At 49.5% G+C, this 18,547-nt stretch overlaps 1 protein-coding gene and 1 pseudogene across 1 annotated transcript; one reads left to right on the top strand and one right to left on the bottom strand.

The window, feature by feature from the left end:
• The first annotated feature begins 3,141 nt into the window (after positions 1 to 3,141).
• On the top strand, positions 3,142 to 8,498 carry LOC148184409 (serine/threonine-protein kinase PAK 3-like). The gene is made up of 11 exons (XM_088054199.1): positions 3,142 to 3,178; positions 4,101 to 4,138; positions 4,581 to 4,776; positions 5,040 to 5,103; positions 5,732 to 5,780; positions 6,094 to 6,206; positions 6,467 to 6,584; positions 7,329 to 7,428; positions 7,716 to 7,912; positions 8,008 to 8,145; positions 8,403 to 8,498. The coding sequence occupies exons 1-11, from the start codon at positions 3,142 to 3,144 to the stop codon at positions 8,496 to 8,498; spliced, it is 1,146 nt and encodes a 381-aa protein (XP_087910325.1).
• A 5,760-nt stretch (positions 8,499 to 14,258) lies between these two features.
• LOC148184408 (syncytin-A-like) lies at positions 14,259 to 17,754 on the bottom strand (annotated as a pseudogene).
• Between the last annotated feature and the right edge of the window lie 793 nt (positions 17,755 to 18,547).

Below are 18,547 nucleotides of genomic sequence, written 5' to 3'. Positions count from 1 at the left end.
CGCCCCATGTGACTCCGCCCCTTTCTGCACCATAACCGCCCCCTCGGCTTTGGCTCCGCCCTCAATTGCCCCGCGCACCTCTCATTGGCTGGCGGCTAGTGATGGATGGTGTTTAGGCAGAGAGTCAGCCATCCCCTGCACTTTATGAGGAGCTGAGCCACGCAGAGGAAAATTTAATGTTTTGTCATTTTATTAGCTTAGCCGCTTTTAGTTAGGACGCTAGAGCATAGCAAGCTTCATTGATGTTTAGCTAAGAGTAGAGTATTGTTGTTGTAGTGAAGCTCAGGAGTTGCCTTTTAGGGGAAAAGAGAGAATTGTCATAGTATGAATGAAGGTATCAAAGCAAAAGCTGGGACTCAGTAGAAGCGGAGCATGCACGTGCTACGAGCTGTCAGCCTGAACAGGCCACCCAGAGGAGAGAATGATGAAGATGATGAAGTAGCCAGAAGAGGCTCTGTTTCAGCCTTGGGAATAAAAACCCAAAAGCCTCCAGAGCCCTGCCAGCTTCCTTTCCTTGCCATGCCGTGCCTAAGGCAGACGGTGCCTTCGGAGCTGTGTGCTCCGGCTGGGCTGTGGCCTTCGTGGCTTTGCGATGCTTGCCAGCGGCCCAAGGCTCTCCCACTCACCTTGGGGCCCTCCCCCAGCCCAGCCCACCTGCCCTGTAGAGATGTTGTCCCCCTGGTGTCCCCCAGGGCCAGCTGCAGCTGACGGCGGGGCAGCAGGAGGGAGCAGGCCCTGCTTGTGCCCCGCTCCAGGCCATCACTTGGCATGGGAGAGGAAAGGAGGGCTGAAATGGCACGTCTTCCTAAGGCTTCCCTCCTGTAAACCTCTGGGGCACCAAAGCGCTCTGCTCAAGGGGGTCTGAGACCCTGCACGCGCCTCTCCATGCTGAGGTGTCCTTCTTCCTTCCCTCAGCCCTACAGCCCTACAGCTGCTTGATGTGAGCTGCCTGGGGATGGGAAAACAAACGGGGGACGCAACAGAGAGCACACTTGAGCTTCTGTTCTGGCCTTGCAGAGCTACAGCCCATGGCATAGGGAACCGTGGATGGGAAGGGAAGAGCTGGGAAAAGTACAGCATGTGCACTATCAAGGCACAAGCTTTCAAAGTATCAAGGTGTTTAAAACCATGTGGTTTTGGAACACAAATTACTCTGTAAGGGGTGGGAAATTTGTTGCTTGGGGCTCTCACTACTTAGGGCTCTCACTGCTTGGGGCTGCAATGGGACATCATCTGAACCTTGAAATCAAGAGTTGACTTCAGTAACTTTAAGGACTTCATGAAACCACTTCAACCACTTTTCTGCATGCACCTCCAATCAACCTCGGACTTCTTGCGCAGCCTTGCATTTCTTTTGGCAAAAGCTTCCTGCTTAGGCTACTTTTTGCTGCCCTCCTTTAGAGTCCCGTCTCTCGGTCAGCGCGGCACCTAGAAACTGGGGCCAAAGAGATGCTTTCAAATGGAGGCAACTCTCGTGGCCAACTACTGCAGATTTGCAGCAATAGAATTGCAGGGTAGAGCCGAGCCATTCAGCAATTGCTGAAAGTTTCAAATGCCCCCCTCAGCATGCCAAGTGTGAAGAGCCCAGTGGAAAGCTCCTCCAAGACACTGTGCTGCCCCCCAGCAGCAGGGCATGTGTCTGGGCTGAGTCAGCAGGAAAGCAAGCTAAGCCTAGGATCATCATTCCACCGGGAGCAGAGATGATTTCCAGAGCACTTGCATTGCATTCCCTTCTTCCCCCTCTCCCAGCCACTACATCAAGCTGCCTCCTGTGTTTAAATGAGGCCTTTGCCAGAGACGGGAACGAGGGCGTCTCCTTTTCTTTGGGCTGTGGCCATCCAAATGTCTGCAAGGAATCTTGCAGGGAGCCTGGAGCCTGGGCAAACGTCTGTGAGAGTGGGGATTTGGACCGTTCAAAAGGGGCCTTCTTTGGGCTCCACATCTGCGTGGCATTGCAGAGCGGTGGCTGCTAGCCGAGCTCCAACACAACAAAACTGAGGCAGCCCGAGAATCACCAGACAGCTCCTCTGGGTGTTCTCTGGCCTTCATTTGCCAGAGAAACGGCACAAGGGAGGAGAGGAGATTGGCGTCAGGAGATAAGCCAACACCTCCCCGCCACAAAGGGAGCTCGGGCTCCCAGCACAGTCACAGCAAAGGTCAGCAGGCACCTACGTGCTCAAGAAGCAGCTGTGCACTGCAATACTGCTGGAAATTCATTTGCTTTGCTTCTTTTGTCCCCCACGTGTCATGGAAGAAGTTAGGTGTCGCTGTTGGACGCAAAATGATTCCCACAAACACAGCTCAATGTGTGATAGAAAAAGAGAGAGATTTATTCGGTTGTTTCAGTACTTAGAGATCCTCAACAACGACCAGGGGCTTGGATAGTTAGGTTACTACCTTCCCAACCACACTGGTCGTGAGAAATATCTATTAAAAGGCATATCTTTAATGGAATGTGTGAACATCTATGTTTATAGTTACTATCCTCAGGAAGTGGCTAAAAACTATGAAAACAAGATCAGAAGGTTTAATTCTCAGAGCAAAAGTTTGGCTTTTGAGAAGCAACTAAGAGGCCAGCCGGAAGAAGCACACTTGCTCTTAGTCATAGCCTTGGGGCCCAGAAGTGGGGGTTGCTTTGCTTTCTTGACATCCTTCTTCCTTCCCAGGCTTCTCCTTGGGCTAGGGAGCTGCAGGATGGCTGCATTTGCTGAGCTCCGGCAGCAAGCCTGCAGCACTGCAGCACGCCCTGTAAGGATTTCTTTGGCTGCTTTATGACTGAGGCCAATTTCCCAGGCTCCTCTTTTGCCTCGGCTGGACACAAGATTGGGTTGCCGGGCACAACAACGGCAGCAAAGCCAGAGCGGCTGCTATTGTGAGGTCAAGGGAGCGCTGCCACGTCACAGTGCTGTCAGCGCGGCGTTGTCCCGGTGCGCGCAAGACCCCGTTGTTCCAGGGCAGCTCTTGCGCTCGCTCGTTCGCTGCAGGAGGATCCTTGTGAGCAAGGAGCTCTCAGCAGACGGCCTGCACCCCGAGAGGAGTCTTGCCATTTCTCCCTTGGGTGGCATTTGTCCTTGTGCAAACCCGCACAGCACTGCTAAAATGATCGAGCAAGTCTGTGCCGTGGTTTGCACTTTTTTCTCCATGGCGTATTCTGGCTACTTCCTGGCTCACCTGACACGTAAGGAAAGCTCACTCCTGGGGGAAACATCTCCTTGCCTTGTGCTTCACTCTCCTCCTTAGGCCCATGGAGGGAGCCGGTATAGCTGGCAACAAAATTGCCATGAAGATGCCAGCTTTCCTTTGCTAAAGCTCCTGCCAGGGGCATCAGCTGCAAAGGGGGTGTCTGTACTCGCTGCAGGGTGGAGAGGATTTGCATTGGAACCTGCTGTGGCCATGCTCTCTCCACGGGAGAGCGCGTGGCAGCGCAGTCTGTCATTTCCTCAGCTTGCTGCTTCAAGCTGCAAATTGCAGACTCGAAGGAGAGATGCTCAGTAGGACCTGTAAAAACTCCAAGATTCTCTCCAGGGCTAAGGGAAAGCGTCTTTTGCTCCAACCCCTGCCGTGAGAAGCCTTGGCTGTGTGGCTTGAGCCTTTCTGGTGTGCCAAAGAGAGCGATTGCCTTGGCCACCAAGCGCAAACTCCAAAGCCAGTTAGGCTTTGCTGCTGAAGCCGGGAGCTGTTCCCGGGCTGCTCGAGCAGAGGGCTGCCACAGCTGAGGGGCCCTTTGGGGCTGCTTGGCTGGGCTAGTGTCTTCAGCCAATGCATGGGAATCCCTGCATGCAATTGATGTGAAAAGCTGCTTGTGCTTCTGGGCAGAACAGAAGCTCTGGCTGTTAATGAACAACTGGCATTTTCATGCCTCTCTTTCTATTTCTCTCCTGGCAAAAGAGGCCCAAATGTACACAGAGCCTAGTACGGTGTCCTTGTCCTTCGCTTGCTTGCTTGCTTGCTTGCTGTGGGACAGAGCTCTTGGTCCCCTCAGATGGGAGGGATGTTGGGGAAGGGAAATGCTCTCTGTTGGGACTGACTTGTCTTGTGGGAGTCGCCAGCACAGGCGCTTCTCTGAGGGCCTCTGCTTCCTTTCCCCTTGCTGGCTGCAGGTCACTTCACCCGTGGATGGAGACAAGCGTGTCCTTTGGTGAGTGAGTGGCAAAGGAGCCTCTGACCTTGCCGGCGTGTAAGAATTGTGCAGCAAGCTGTGAGCTTGGCCTGTTGCACTAGAGTGGAGAGCGGCAGGCGGGGAGGCTGAAGGAAAGCCCAGCTGCCTGTTGGCGTCAGCGGGAGCAAAGGCAGCGCTGGCTCTTTCTGAATTTTCCCGTGAAGAGCCTTTCAAGGGAGGAAAGCCAAGTGTGGCAGCCCAAAAGGTGTATTGCTGATTGTAGCTGGGGTGGAAGATGAAATGCATGGCAAGATGGAGGAGCACCCAATTCAGCCATCTCCATAGGGTTTGGATGGCTCAGAATGCCACTTGTATTAAAGTCTAGGATTTCCCCTTAGTCTGGGTGCTTCGGCAGCTGAAGAACAAGCAGCTCCTGAAGGATTGGCTGCTGCCAGTGTGTCTCAGTGCTGTCTGTCTGCAGGGCTCAAGGGCAGGGTTGGCACCTCCTCTGGCTCCCTCTCTTGTGGAGGAAGAGGCTGAAGAGGAGCAAGAGCACATCAAGCCCCCAGCTGCTGTCCCTCCACGGCCCCAAAAGGCTCCAGCAGCTGCCGGCACTGGGTCCGGCAGCCCCGCCCAGCCAGCTGAGACGAGAGAGGAGCAGAGGCTGATGAGACTGAGTACGTCTGCTGGATTTCTGGCGGGTTAGAGTGCTGCTGTTCTTTCAGGCAGATGGCATTGGCTTGCCTCTGCCTGGGTGCCTTCTGCGGCAAAGACACAGGCAGGGATTGTTTCTGCTTGAGCACAAGGCTGGCACTTAGCCAGTGGCTCGGACCCAGGGAGCTCTCAAGCTGCCGACTGGCAGTGGGGCTGCATTTTGGATGGTCTGGGAAGCGGCGTCTCTGCTTGTGAGTGAGCGCCTTGCACTGCTTCTGTCTTTCAGGGAGCGTTGTGAGCCCGGGTGAGCCAAGGAGCAAATACATGGCCCTTGAAGAACTTGGAAGAGGGTAAGCGTGACAAGGTCTGCTCCTTGTACAACAGCGTGGGCCAGGGCTTTCACTGGTGCCATATCCAGCACCAAGTCCAAACACGGTCCAGCGCTGGCTTTTCCTCCTGCCACCTCTCACGACTGCTGAGTCAAGAGCAAGCAGATGGCATCACCCAAGACAACTTGGTGCTGGCAGTGTCTTGCTTGCGGCAAGGAGCAGGAGCTGGAGGATCTGCTGGCCCTGCAAGCTTGATGGGCCACCAGAGCACCTTGCCAAACAAGAGCTGCCAGATAATAGTTCTCAAAGACAGTGTTTCCAAAGTTAGTCTTGTGCACTTTATACACCCACACACGCACACAGACACACAGGCTTAAGAGCCCCAATTTTTTATGCGTTTGCTTCGAAAGCAAGGGTGTATATGCCTTGGAGATTTGCAGCAGCTCTTGGTCTTCATGTTGGACCCGAGTGTTCTCTTGGGCACCCTGAAGGTCCCAGGGTGGCTGGGCTGATGTGCTCTTGGCTGAAGAGACACTGCAGCCACGCTCTTTGGAAAGAGTGCAGCAGGCAGCCTGGGGAGATCTCCTGCCTAGGCTGGCTTTCAGTGCCAGGGACTAAAGGGCTTCTTCTGCTGCCCTTTTCTTTCTAGGGGCTTTGGAGCTGTTTATAGAGCCCTGGACGCCAGCACAGGGAAACAGGTAAAGGGTCAGCAGCCCCGGCAGATTTTGCAGCTCCGGAGCGCTTCCACCGCTGCTGGAAACTGTGGCTGGAGCTTTGGCTAGCCACTCCGTCTCTGCAGCAGAGGTTGCTTGTCTGAAGCACAGACTGGGCTCAGCGTGCAGAATGCTGAATTTGGGAGGGGCTTTGGTGCTTCTCTTAAGCTCTGCTGTCTAGTAACAAGGCAGTTTGGCAGAGCTCGGCTGCGTCGTCGCACAAGCAGTCGCTCCATGTTCCTTGTGATCTGCTGCAAGGAGCGACTTGTCCAGTGAGCGGTCCTCTATGTCCTTTTAGGTGGCCATCAAGAAAATGACACTGCAAGAGGAGGATTCCGAGGAGCTGGCTGTCAATGAAATCGTGGCCATGAGGGACAACAGGAATCCCAATATTGTTATCTTCTTAGACAGGTTGGGGTGTTGGCATGTCAGCGTTCCTTCAGATAGTGCAAGGCAGAAATGACCAAGCCCTTTGGTCAGGGGCAGAAAGCAGAGCTGCTTGTGCTTTCTCTAGTCGTGTCCAGCACATGGGAGAAGGTTGCCCTTGGTGTGCAAGAATCTCTTCCGGCACATGTAGCTTGGAGAGCAGTGGCAAAAGCCTGGCTCAGGCCCTCGGCTGACTGAGCTGTGCCCGTTGCTCTCTCTCCATGCCGTGCTTTTTCTTCTTGCAGCTACCTGGTCAACGAGGAACTCTGGCTGGCGATGGAGTTCATGGATGGCGGCACGCTGTTCGATGTGCTCAGGGCAGTGTACCTGGAGGAAGGACAGATAGGCGCTGTCTGTCGGGAGGTGAGGGATGGCGCCTGTGCCGGCCCTGGCCTGCCCAGGATGGTCCTTGTCAGCCGGTGGGGTAGAAGAGCAGAGGTCTCTTGCACACGCCTTTGTTTTGGTGCTGCTGTCACGACAGCAGGAGAAGAGCGAGCATCTGAAGGGAACTGCCTGCCGTTGTCCCCGCACTTGTCCAGGCTCTCTTCTCGCACTCTGACGTGTTGTCTGTCCTCTGACGCTCGTGCTCGCTCACTCGCTTGCTTTCATTTGTTTCCTCTTGGCACCTCTGCCTCTCCGCGTTTGCCTGGGGCGTCTGTCTGTCCTGAGCCCCTTGCTGCTCCAAGGCAGCGTGCTGCTGGCAGAATTTCTAGCTAAAGGGATGTGCTGAGCTTCAAAGGATAGCACTGCAGCCCAGATGGCACTGGATTCTGCAACAGGTCTATCGTGCTGCTTCCTCCTCTGCTGCCGCAGCTCTGCCAATAAAATCTTTGCCATGCTGCTGGTCCAGCTTTGGTCCAGCCAAAAGTCCCGTGCTTCCTACCAAAGGCAGGAGGGGCTCTTGGAAGCTCAGATGCCATTGCTTCAAAGGACAGAAAACACTTCTAAGAGTGCTGAAGCAGCAAGCTCTTCCTCTTGCCGACAGCATGATGCTGGGCTCCCAAATTCCCTGAGAAAGCTGTCAATCTCCTCGAGCCCTTTCCTTTCTTGTGGCATGAAATCGGGTGGCCTGAACTTTTTCCCTTGCCTCCCTCCTTTCTCTCTCAGTGCCTGCAAGGACTGCATTTCCTTCATTCCCGCCGAGTCATCCACAGAGACATCAAGAGCAGCAACGTTCTTATGGGCACCGACGGATCTGTCAAATTGGGTGGGTATGGCCGGTCAGGCGCAGCTTAGGCAGCATGTGCTGTGGGGCTGCTTTTGGGGTGACTGCCAGTCACCCAGAAGCGCTGCTTGGCCAGCAGGGGCATGCTGAGGGCAGTTCTGAAGTGAAGTTTCTGATTTCCCCGGCTGCAGCCGCGCGGAGGCAGAGCACCGTAGCTTTTCCAGCCAGGAAGAAGATTGAGCATGGCCTTGTCAGGCTTGGAATGGGCAATGCTTGTGGCTGGTTTGCCAGCGGTCGCTGTCTTTGACAGGCTTTGTCTTTCTCCTCAGCTGACTTTGGTCTCTGTGCTCGGCTCAGCCCTGAGTGCAGCAGGTGCCACTCCAGCGTCGGCACTCCCAGCTGGATGGCACCAGAAGTGGTGAGAGGAGAAGCCTACGGCCCCAAAGTGGACATCTGGTCCCTGGGCATCACGGGGCTGGAGATGGTGGAAGGGGAAGCTCCTTACCAGAGGGAGCCCAAGTTCAGGGTAAGCTGCAGCTTGCCAAGGGGGCTCTGTGTGGAGAGAGCTGTTGTGCCTAGGAAAGGAGCAGCTTGAGCTTTGTCCCCTTGCCTTTCTGCTAGGTTTTTGAACTGATCGAAAGGAACGGGCCCCCAAAACTGCAAAACCCCAGGCACCACTCGGCTCTCCTGCGCGACTTTCTGCGCTGCTGCCTGCAGGCGGACCAAGACAGGCGCTGGTCTGCCCAGGAGCTCCTGCAGGTAAGCAAAAGGGAAGCGGCAAGAAGCCCTGTGAGCTGAGGACAGCCGCAGGAAGGGATGAAGGGGACTGTGGGCCACGTGGGCCTGGCTGAGCCAGGTGAGCGGCGCAGGAAGGCGCAGGGGCACAGGCTGCTCTGGGTCCTCTCGCCGCATCTTGCTGCTAGCCCAGGAATCCTGCTTGAGCGCCAGAGGCTGAAGAGAAATCTGTCATCTTGGAAAGTAAGGCTCCCTTTCTTGTTTGTTTTTTCTCTGGGCAGCATCCGTTTGTGACCTCAGGCCAGCCTGCCTCCAGCCTGGCTGCTCTGATCCTCTCAGCCAGGCAAGCCCAGGAAGACTGGAGAGGAGAGGCTTGAGCCTGAGGAAGCCTTTGTGCCGCGCCAGCTCCAAGGAGTTCAAAGGGGATGGATGGTGTTTGGACAGCGAGTCAGCCATCCATTAAGTTTTTTAAGGAGGTGTTCATTTGTTTGGAAGTTTATGTTGTATGGACGTTGTCCATTTAGCTGTTTTTAGTTCATACCTCCGTTTCATTTTTTTTTTCTCACATGCTTAATTTATAATTTAGGGAAAATAGGGAGCAACTTCTTAGAGCTATAGATTTTAGAAAATGTAGATAGTGGAAGATTGTTTTCCTTGGAATAAATTGTTATTAATAGAGGTATCTCTGAGCTTTCTTTTCTGGAAATTGATGTATTTTCATAGTTCTATATAAGCTGCGAGAGAAAAAGCTGCTATGCCGTGGAACTGGGTCATACCTGTGCCACAAGCAGTCAGCATGAAGAGGTCACTTGGAGTACAGAATGATGAAGATGTAGAACTAGTTAGAGGATACTTTGTTTCATAATGTTATTTCAACCAGCCTGGCAATAAAACTCTAGAATATGCAGAGTGTTGGGTGACTCCCTTCCTTTCCATGGTGTAGCTGAGCTGCACAGTCCCTGTCAGAGGCCCAAAGAATAGGCTGACGTGAACAGGTTTGTGGACCTGAACTGGGGAATGCCCATGGGCTGGGGAGAGATACTCCCAGGTAATGTACATCAGGTAAGGAACTCACATTCAGGACAACACCAGGAGGCAGATGTGCAGTCCTTCTTGGTGGCCTCTTGTTCTGAAGATGTGAGGGTGATCTGCAGGAATTACGATTTTGTTCCCACTCTCTTCTCAATATGTCACCTGTGGCATGTAATGGCATTCTCCCAGTGACATCTGGCCCTTCCTCTCTGCTCCTCATTTCCTCCCTTTTCACCCCACACACACTCCAGGGACCCTCTGGCCCAACCTCATGCCCTACAGGTGTGTGCTGCCACCAAGGCCTACGGCATGGTTCCCACTCTGCTGCATGCTTGGCCTCTTCCCACACCTTGGCCCAGCTGCTGTTGCCGGCTGTTGGATAGCACACAACGTGTCACACCCATCAGCGACCAGTTGGACGGAGGAGCTCATCAAACAGGTCCCCACTACCCACAGCTCAGCCCCCCAGCACTTTCCCCACCAAGCTGTCACTCCATTTGGACTCCGTCTGCTCAGACACCCACAGCCAGGGGCTGCTTATGGACTGCATGCTCCTTGAGTGGTGCCCACATGCTCAATTGCCACAGCTCCCCACTCCTCTTACCTCTAAGGCGGTCTCAGCCTTCTAAACACAATTTTGCTTAGTCTAATGGCTTCTTGTGCTTCACTTCATGGAAGCAGGGGGACATGCTTTTAATTGTCTTTATACTAGAATTAATAGAAATAAGTTGAACTATTCCAATATTTTACCATTTAAAATTTGAAGCAACTGCAAAAAGTAGAGAAGCTTTCTGTGCAGCTTTGAAGTGAATTTGCAAGTCTCTTTCCTCTTCACACAGTAGCAGTGTATCTGTTGATTGGCCTTGGCTGTCATCTTTTAAGCTTCATCACTGACATGGGGCGACTTTGCCTTTAAGATAGCTTTGGGAGCTATGGAATTGAAGCTGCTGGTGGCTGATGGAAGTCTTTTCTCCTGACCAATTATCGGTCATTTCTAAGAATTGACAGCAGTTTTGACCATTGAAAAGCAAGATCAACTTGTGAATACCACCTTAAGATTTAAAGCCAGAGCTCTCTGGTTCTCTTTGGGTTTCTGGCTTCTGACAAGGTAACAAGGCTCTGTCTCGGCCTCCTCCTCCCCGCTCCAGGCCGGACAAGGCCGCAGAGGGCAGGGGGGGAGAAACTGAGCCAGCCAGCCTGGCTTAGTTTTCAGTTTCTGCTGCTGGAATGAAACTTGACACCATGAACACCTGCAGGTTTTCCAAGACTTTAATTCTTTTACTACCTGGATAAAACGTACAGATTACTCTTTTTTCCCAGAGAGACAGAGGGATAGAGAGACAATCAACATGAAGAAGACAGTGAAGAAAAGAGTTAAGTTTTAGATGGGAAGAGAGAATAAGGAAATGCTTTATAAGCTGAAATATTTTCCCGTTAAAGTTATGGAGATGGACAATAGTGTTTTGAAAAAACTCCTTTCATTCATGACAGAGTATACTGGGAGGAATGGAGTGTTCAACACGTGGATTTTGAGCAAAAGGGAGAGTAATTGTAATACAGTGAGGTGCTGGAACAGAGTGAAGCCAAGATTTGAGGCCTTGAGGGCAATGAGAAAACTGTTTTCCAGAGAAGCTCCCCGAGACAGATGAAGAGAACTTTTGCCTTTGAATAACTCATCCTTAAAAAATGACATCCCTAGACTCATTGACCCATAACACACCTCAGAGTGATGTGAAATGGGAGGAGTGAACTGACGGCGGGATTTCCAGGCAGCTGGTATCAGAAAAATGGAAAACTCTAAGAGAAATAGTTTTCTTGTGAGAAACTCCATAGATTAGCAGAAGAAGACTTCTGTTTCTCTACAAAGGCTGATGAAAAGACTCTAGCAGGAATTGAGACTGTTTTAAACACCAAAGTTCCAAAGTTGTTTGTCTCCATGTTGTCATGTGAACAAGGGAATGGTGGGTAGTGGGGGATAAAAGGGTTTTCTGGAGGTTTATTCTGGTGTTTTTATTCTTGTAGTTTTGTTAATAAACTTTCTTTATTCCTTTTAAGTTTTGAGCCTGTTTTGCTCTTGTTCTAATCCATATCTCACAGCAAGAAATAAGTAACGCCAGCAGGAATAAGGTCAGTGTACCAAGGCAGCACAGCAAGCACACCTGCAAACAATCACTTGGCAAACATCCACCTCAAGCAGGCCAGAGCCCCTGTACCAAGTCCCTGGTGATATTCAGGGTCTTTCCTTGTGGCAGTCATGAGACAAATGGGAGAATCTTCGGACCGTCTCTTACACAGGGCTGTGGGCGATGGCTTCCCTGTGGAGTGTGGTGGCTTCCCCAAGAACAAGATGGGTGGCGGCAAGGGCAAATGTTGGCCCCTCGGTTGCTGTTCCTGCCTGCTGGGGTGGTGGCAGTATGACCCTGGGACAAACATGGGATCCTCTGTCCTGGGCATGCTGCACTTGGCAGGACCTCTGGGACACTTGGGGTGGCTGTGGGATCCCCACAACCAGGATACAGTCTTTTCTTATTTGTCTCCTGAACTTTGCAGCACCCACAGCTTTGGGACACCCATTCCTGAGGGGAGCTTGAGCTCAGTAGGACTCCCAGAACTGTGGCAACCCCCGGTTTGGGTGTCAGTCCACTGGGGACACAGGACATCAGGACACTCAGGAGCATTAACATCCCCAAATTCTGAGTCCCTCTTGTAGTGATTACACCCCCTCTCCATGGGATCACCATGGTAATGACACAGCCTGTGAGTGGGGTGGGCTCATCAGGACCCCCAGGCCATCAACACCTCACCCCTCTGCCTGGGATCCCCAAAACCGTGTTACCCCTCCTTGTAGGGGATACTGAGGCAGGCTGGAACTACAGAGGAAATAAACACCAGGGACTCAATGTAGGCTGGAACTACAGAGGAAATAAACACCAGGGACTCAATGTAAAGGGTGCAAAGAAATCAAGTGTCAATAAACACAAGTGGCAATTAACCGATTTTGGTTAAGTTTAAGACAGAAATAAAGTTTCCAGCTGGCAAACAGAGCAGGCCATTCACAAGTGTCTCTAAGGAAAAGAAAATCAGCCAAGCTTTAGACCTTGGTTTCTCGTGACTGGATGTGGCTCTCGGCGCCATGGCCTGGTTGTCAGGGTGGTGTTAGAGCATAAGTTTACTGCCCTGCAGGTGACACTCGAGGGCCATCAGGGGTCACCGAGTGTCCCCTCCGGTCACAGCCCTGCGGGGAAAAATGCTGACCACGCCCCATTACCCTTGACTTGCCCCATGTGACTCCTCCCCTTTCCACACCATAACCGCCCCCTGGTCTTCGGCTCCGCCCCCAAGCACCCCGCACATCTCTCATTGGCCGGCAGCGTCCCCTCGCCCCCACCGCCACCTCTCATTGGCTGGCGGCTAGTGATGGATGATGTTTAGGCAGAGAGTCAGCCATCCCCTGCACTTTATGAGGAGCTGAGCCACACAGAGGAAAATTTAATGTTTTGTCATTTTCTTAGCTTAGCCGCTTTTAGTTAGGACGCTGGAGCATAGCAAGCTTCATTAATGTTTAGCTAAGAGTAGAGTATTGTTGTCATAGGGAAGCTCAGGAGTTGCCTTTTAGGAGAAAAGAGAGAATTGTCATAGTAAGAATGAAGCTATCAAAGCAAAAGCTGGGACTCAGTGCAACTGGAGCATGCACATGCTACGAGCTGTCAGCCTGAACAGGCCACCCGGAGGAGAGAATGATGAAGTTGAAGGTGATGAAGTAGCCAGAAGAGGCTCTGATTCAGCCCTGGCTTTCAGCAAGACTGGCAATAAAAACCCAAAAGCCTCCAGAGCCCTGCCAGCTTCCTTTCCTTGCCACGCCGTGCCTAAGGCAGACGGTGCCTTCGGAGCTGTGCGCTCCGGCCGGGCTGTGGCCTTCGTGGCTTTGCACTGCTTGCCAGCGGCCCAAGGCTCTCCCACTCACCTTAGGGCCCTCCCCCAGCCCAGCCCACCTGCCCTGTAGAGATGCTGTCCCCCGTGCCCTGGCGTCCCCCAGGGCCAGCTGCAGCTGACGGCGGGGCAGCAGGAGGGAGCAGGCCCTGCTTGTCCCCCGCTCCAGGCCATCACTTGGCATGGGAGAGGAAAGGAGGGCTGAAATGGCACGTCTTCCTAAGGCTTCCCTCCTGTAAACCTCTGGGGCACCAAAGCGCTCTACTCAAGGGGGTCTGAGACCCTGCACGCGCCTCTCCGTGCTGAGGTGTCCTTCTTCCTTCCCTCAGCCCTACAGCCCTAGAGCTGCTTGATGTGAGCTGCCTGGGGATGGGAAAACAAACGGGGGACGCAACAGAGAGCACACTTGAGCTTCTGTTCTGACCTTGCAGAGCTACAGCCCATGGCATAGGGAACCGTGGATGGGAAGGGAAGAGCTGGGAAAAGTATAGCATGTGCTCCATCAAGGCACAAGCTTTCAAAGTATCAAGGTGTTTATAAAAACATGTGGTTTTGGAACACAAATGATTCTGTAAGGGGTGGGAAATTTGTTGCTTGGGGCTCTCACTACTTAGGGCTCTCACTGCTTGGGGCTGTAATGGGACATCATCTGAGCCTTGAAATCAAGAGATGACTTCAGTGACTTCAAGGACTTCAAGAAACCACTTCAACCTCTTTTCTGCTTGTACTTCCAATCAACCTCGGACTTCTTGCTCAGCCTTGCATTTCTTTTGGCCAAAGCTTCCTGCTTAGGCTACTTTTTGCTGCCCTCCTTTAGAGTCCCGTCTCTCGGTCAGTGCGGCACCTAGAAACTGGGGCCAAAGAGATGCTTTCAAATGGAGGCAACTCTCCTGGCCAACTACTGATGAGTTCGGCGGGAGAAAATGCAGCACTCAATATGAATGATCAGCAAATCTCGTTTATTAGCAACTCTAAAACCACTTATATAGCTTCAGTAATTAGGCTCATACATAGTGCAAAAGAAAGCTCATTATTGGATATTTCATTTAAGGTCAACTCCACCTAATTCTACATTCCTGTGATCGCTCATCTATGCTGAATTCACATTCTTCTGATCACAGCATCCTGTTCTCAGTTAACAGTTATCACTAAGGCCTTCCTGACTTTGCAACATCTCACACCAACTGTACTCCATTGTCTAACTCTTTCCCAGCTAACTGCTGCATGGGAATATGACCTTTGCTCTCTAGCCATTCCTCCACAATTCCCCTGTTTTCTTTTTGTACTAACAAAACTGTAGAAGTAGCTTTCTTTACCATGTTTTGCAAGCATTGCAGTATGCAAGGAATAAAGTTACACAATCACAATGATCAATATAACAACAATTGCCATTTGTGCTAAATTTTTTAACCAACCTGTGAGACCTAGGGATTGAAACCACTCTTCTAATGGATTTGTTTCCATGGTTAAGTTTTTCATATTGCTCTGTAGCTGTTGAAGACGAGCATGAATAGACACTGAATGGTCAGAAAGATTCCTGCAACACATCCCATCAAAGTCTTCACAGCCATGGCCCTGTGCTAATAGCAAAAAATCAATAGCAGCTCTATTCTGCAATACAGCATGCCTAACACTATTCATATCCAAAAGCAAATCAGACAAAACCTTTGATGTAATGTTAAACTGTTTTCCTGTCCAACATGCCAGTCATCGTAACTCTGTTAAGGCTTGAGCACTAGATGCTCCAGGTGTAAAAATAAATGACACAATCACTGTAGGACGTTCCCAAAGCTCAACCTGATCTTTGCATTCTGGTCCCAGCTGAAACACACTTCTCTTTTTTCGTAACCTGGTTCTATTGGCTCCTAATAGTTGTTGTATAGTGGGTGCAAACAATGTCAATTTCCCAAAATAACAAGGTCCTCCATTAATGTTTGCTGGCAGTCCTTGCCATGCACGATCTCCACAAATTAGAAAAATACCAGGTGGTAATTGTAGAGGTGTACTGCTAGAATTTACTTTGCGAGACCAATTGCCACAGTATACATTATTATTTTGCAAGTACAGCAAATTTTGTGGAGAAACATTTGTACCATTTGGCCCATGAGACTTTTTTGCATAATTACTCCTAGCCCAATTGACAAAAGTTAAACAGTAACTGCTAGGGGCTGAACCTAATAGTCTTAACTCTTGTGGTTCTGACCCAGTAACATTTAAACCTGTAGCAATGTACCAATTTTGAGCTCCAATGGGATTTGCCTGAATTAAGCCTGTGTCACAGATATTGATCCTGAATCTACCTGATGGAATTTCACATAATGTTTTGTTTGCTTCCTTGGGTGTTTTCCAATTCTTTGTCCAGTTTTTAAACATTGTGGCATTGAGTGAATCATCTAAAGGTGCACCAACTAAACAAGTTCGAAAAGGATCCAAAGGGGTAGCCATTGAAAGGCAAAAATTATCCTGTCCAGTTTGATTAGCCCATGTTACCCACATATTTTGTCTCTCATCCATGTCAATCAAAAAACCTTCATTTCCCTTTATCATGGTAAACCACAACAACAACCTGATCAGAGGTAGTCCCTTAAGGACTTTAAAAGGATTGCGGCAGTTCAGCCAGCATCTTGGCTGGATCCCATGTGAGATCTTGCTTCCCTTTTCTTTTACCCCTCTGCCTCGCCCGTCGATTCGGTTGCTTCGAACCACGGGGTGTTCCATCTTCTCAGCAGCAGGGATAACTTTCAAGGAAAGACCCTTTCTCTCGAGACTGCCGTTTTAAAAATTGCTCCTAATTTTTATTTTTTACCCCTGGGATATCACACCTGACCTGTGTAAGTGTCTTACGACAACGTATTGTGGTTATTTCAAGAATATATGGTAAAGGGGTATTGGGATGATAACAATAATTTTCTGGATTTATCCCAAAAGCAAAAATCTCCCACCATCTATCAGATCCTTTCTCAAATTGTCTCGTTTGCACACCTTCCTGTAATGCAATCTCAGTTAAATTTCTTTCAAAGCTGTAACACTCTGTACAAATCCCTCTTGGGGACCGACCCCACTTAGAATGTATCCACCACTTTTCCTTACACACTTTACAAATATAACATACAAAAGATAACATTCACAATTTGGTATTGTACACAAAATTTTCATGTGAGAGTTCATCAGATCCTGTCTCTATGTTGATGATAGAGAACAAGAAGTATCTGCTAAATTTTCTGGATCAGCTGAAGGTAAATCACTGGGATCAACAGGTTTAGTCCATCGGCTCAGCACTCAAACAAGCTCTGTGGGGGTAGACACACAAAGATAACCACGTCCTCAATAGAGTACTTTGCTAGGACCTCCCCACAGTCTTGTTTTTGGATCCTTATAAACCAATTGGTTTGCTTTAGCATTTCCTTCTCTGAAACCCACATGCCATTTGTGGCTATGAATATAGGTAATAGCAAAGGCAATAGTCCTCAGCTTTACTGCTCTTTGAAGTTGCAAAAACAGTTCATATAAACGAGGGTTTTTTACTTCCTTAATATCTGCATTTTCAATACGTTCACTCACTCCTGCAACATAAAATGAATCAGTTACCACATTAACAGGATCCTTAAACTGCACCAAAACCCAAACAACAGCAACTAATTCCAGAGTTTGTAACGTGTCTTCCTTTTGAGCTGGAATAATATGATGATTCCATTTCCCTTCTGAATTTTGCCATGTAGCAGCAGCTGTACGAGATTTCTTTCCAGCATCAGTGAACACAGTTGATGCCCCTGGTAATGGCACAAATGATCGTTTGGGCTTTTCAATCCAATTCTGCTGGCCTATCCATCGTAATGGTATTCGAGGCACTTCCTCAGTACTGACCACACTGCTGTTGTCAAGCAATGCTTCTTGCAATGTGGAGCTGTGAATTAAATACCAATCTAAAGTATCCTTTTTTATTGGTATCTGAATTACAGCTGGATCTGCACCCATAATTTGCCACAATCGCTTCCGCCCTTGTTTTATCAAATTTGCTAAAATTTCAATTTTTTGAATTAAGGTATGTCTCTGTTGTAATGGTGGCAACAACCACTCTAATACCCATATCTCCCCCGTTTTCTTTTGTTGCTGCGTTAAAGCACCAATGAGATGTTGAGGTCCAAACCATACAGTAAGATTAATGTCCAAGTCTGGATCTCGCCTATGAACAACACCTGTCTGGATACAGTCCATTATTTTATTGAGAGCTTCTTGTTGTTCACTGGTAACCTGTATAAGTGCTGTAGGATCAGTACCTTTTAACAAAGGTCATAAGGATTGTAAGAGTTCATTAGGAATACCCACAACAGGTTTAAGCCATTGTAAATCTCCCAGCAATCGCTGAGCATCATGAACAGTATGAAGTGACATGTTTAATGACAGTTTCTGAGGGGCAACATATTGCTCAGTTAAAGTCCACCCGAGATATTTCCATGGAGATGACTGCTGTATTTTCTCAGGTGCAACAACCAGTCCATTCTGAAATAGTTGTGTTTGAATGTCCTTAACTTGTTTATCTGCAAAAGGTTGTGACTGAGCAAAAAGAATATCATCCATATAGTGATAAATAATAGTTGTAGGCCATCGAAGACGTAGTGGCTGCAAAGCATTATCAACATAAAGCTGGCACAAGGTAGGAGAATTACGCATACCTTGTGGTAAAACTGTCCATTCAAATCTCTCGTCTGGTTCTGCTCGATTTAATGAAGGCAAGGTAAAAGCAAATCTGCAAGTATCCTGTTCATGCAGTGAGATAGTGAAAAAACAGTCTTTTAAATCAATTATTAACAAGGGCCAATCTTTTGGCAACATTGCAGGATTGGGCAAACCAGGTTGTAGCGCCCCCATTGGCTCCATTTGTTCATTTACTGCATGTAAGTCATGCAGCAATCGATATTTCCCAGATTTCTTTTTAATAACAAAAATAGGAGTATTCCAAGGGCTTGTTGACAACTTTAAATGCCCTTGTTGATATTGTTCTAGCACCAATTGGTGAGCTTGTTGGAGACTTTCCCTTTTTAAAGGCCACTGTTCAACCCATACTGGTTCCTGAATTATCCATTTAAGTGGGAGTGGGAAAGTCCAAACAATGGCCTCTATTCTAAAGGGTGCTCATTGGTCAAAACAACACCAAGTTGTGACAAAATATCTTGTCCAATTAGACATTGAACCTTGTCTGGTAATGGAACAATTGACAAAACAGAATTGATGACCTTTCCATCTAATTGAATCTCGATTTGTGGAGACCTTTTTGCTAAAGTTAAGCCTCCCACCCCTGTAACAGTAACCATACTAGGCAACAAAGGCCATTCTTGGGGCCAATATTGTGGAGCAACAATACTTGAGTCCGCCCCAGTATCCAATAGTCCTTCTAATTGGTGGGATTCTCCATTATAATTGAGAACAACTGTTCGCTTGGGTCGAGTGTTTAAGTCCAGGGTAA

The sequence above is a fragment of the Pseudopodoces humilis genome, chromosome 4 (assembly GCF_049639895.1).
Source record: "Pseudopodoces humilis isolate 2021_Gansu_Grassland_sample_001 chromosome 4, ASM4963989v1, whole genome shotgun sequence".
NCBI lineage: Eukaryota > Metazoa > Chordata > Aves > Passeriformes > Paridae > Pseudopodoces > Pseudopodoces humilis.
Note: the sequence above shows the minus strand (reverse complement) of the source record. Positions and strands in the feature narration are given on the sequence as shown.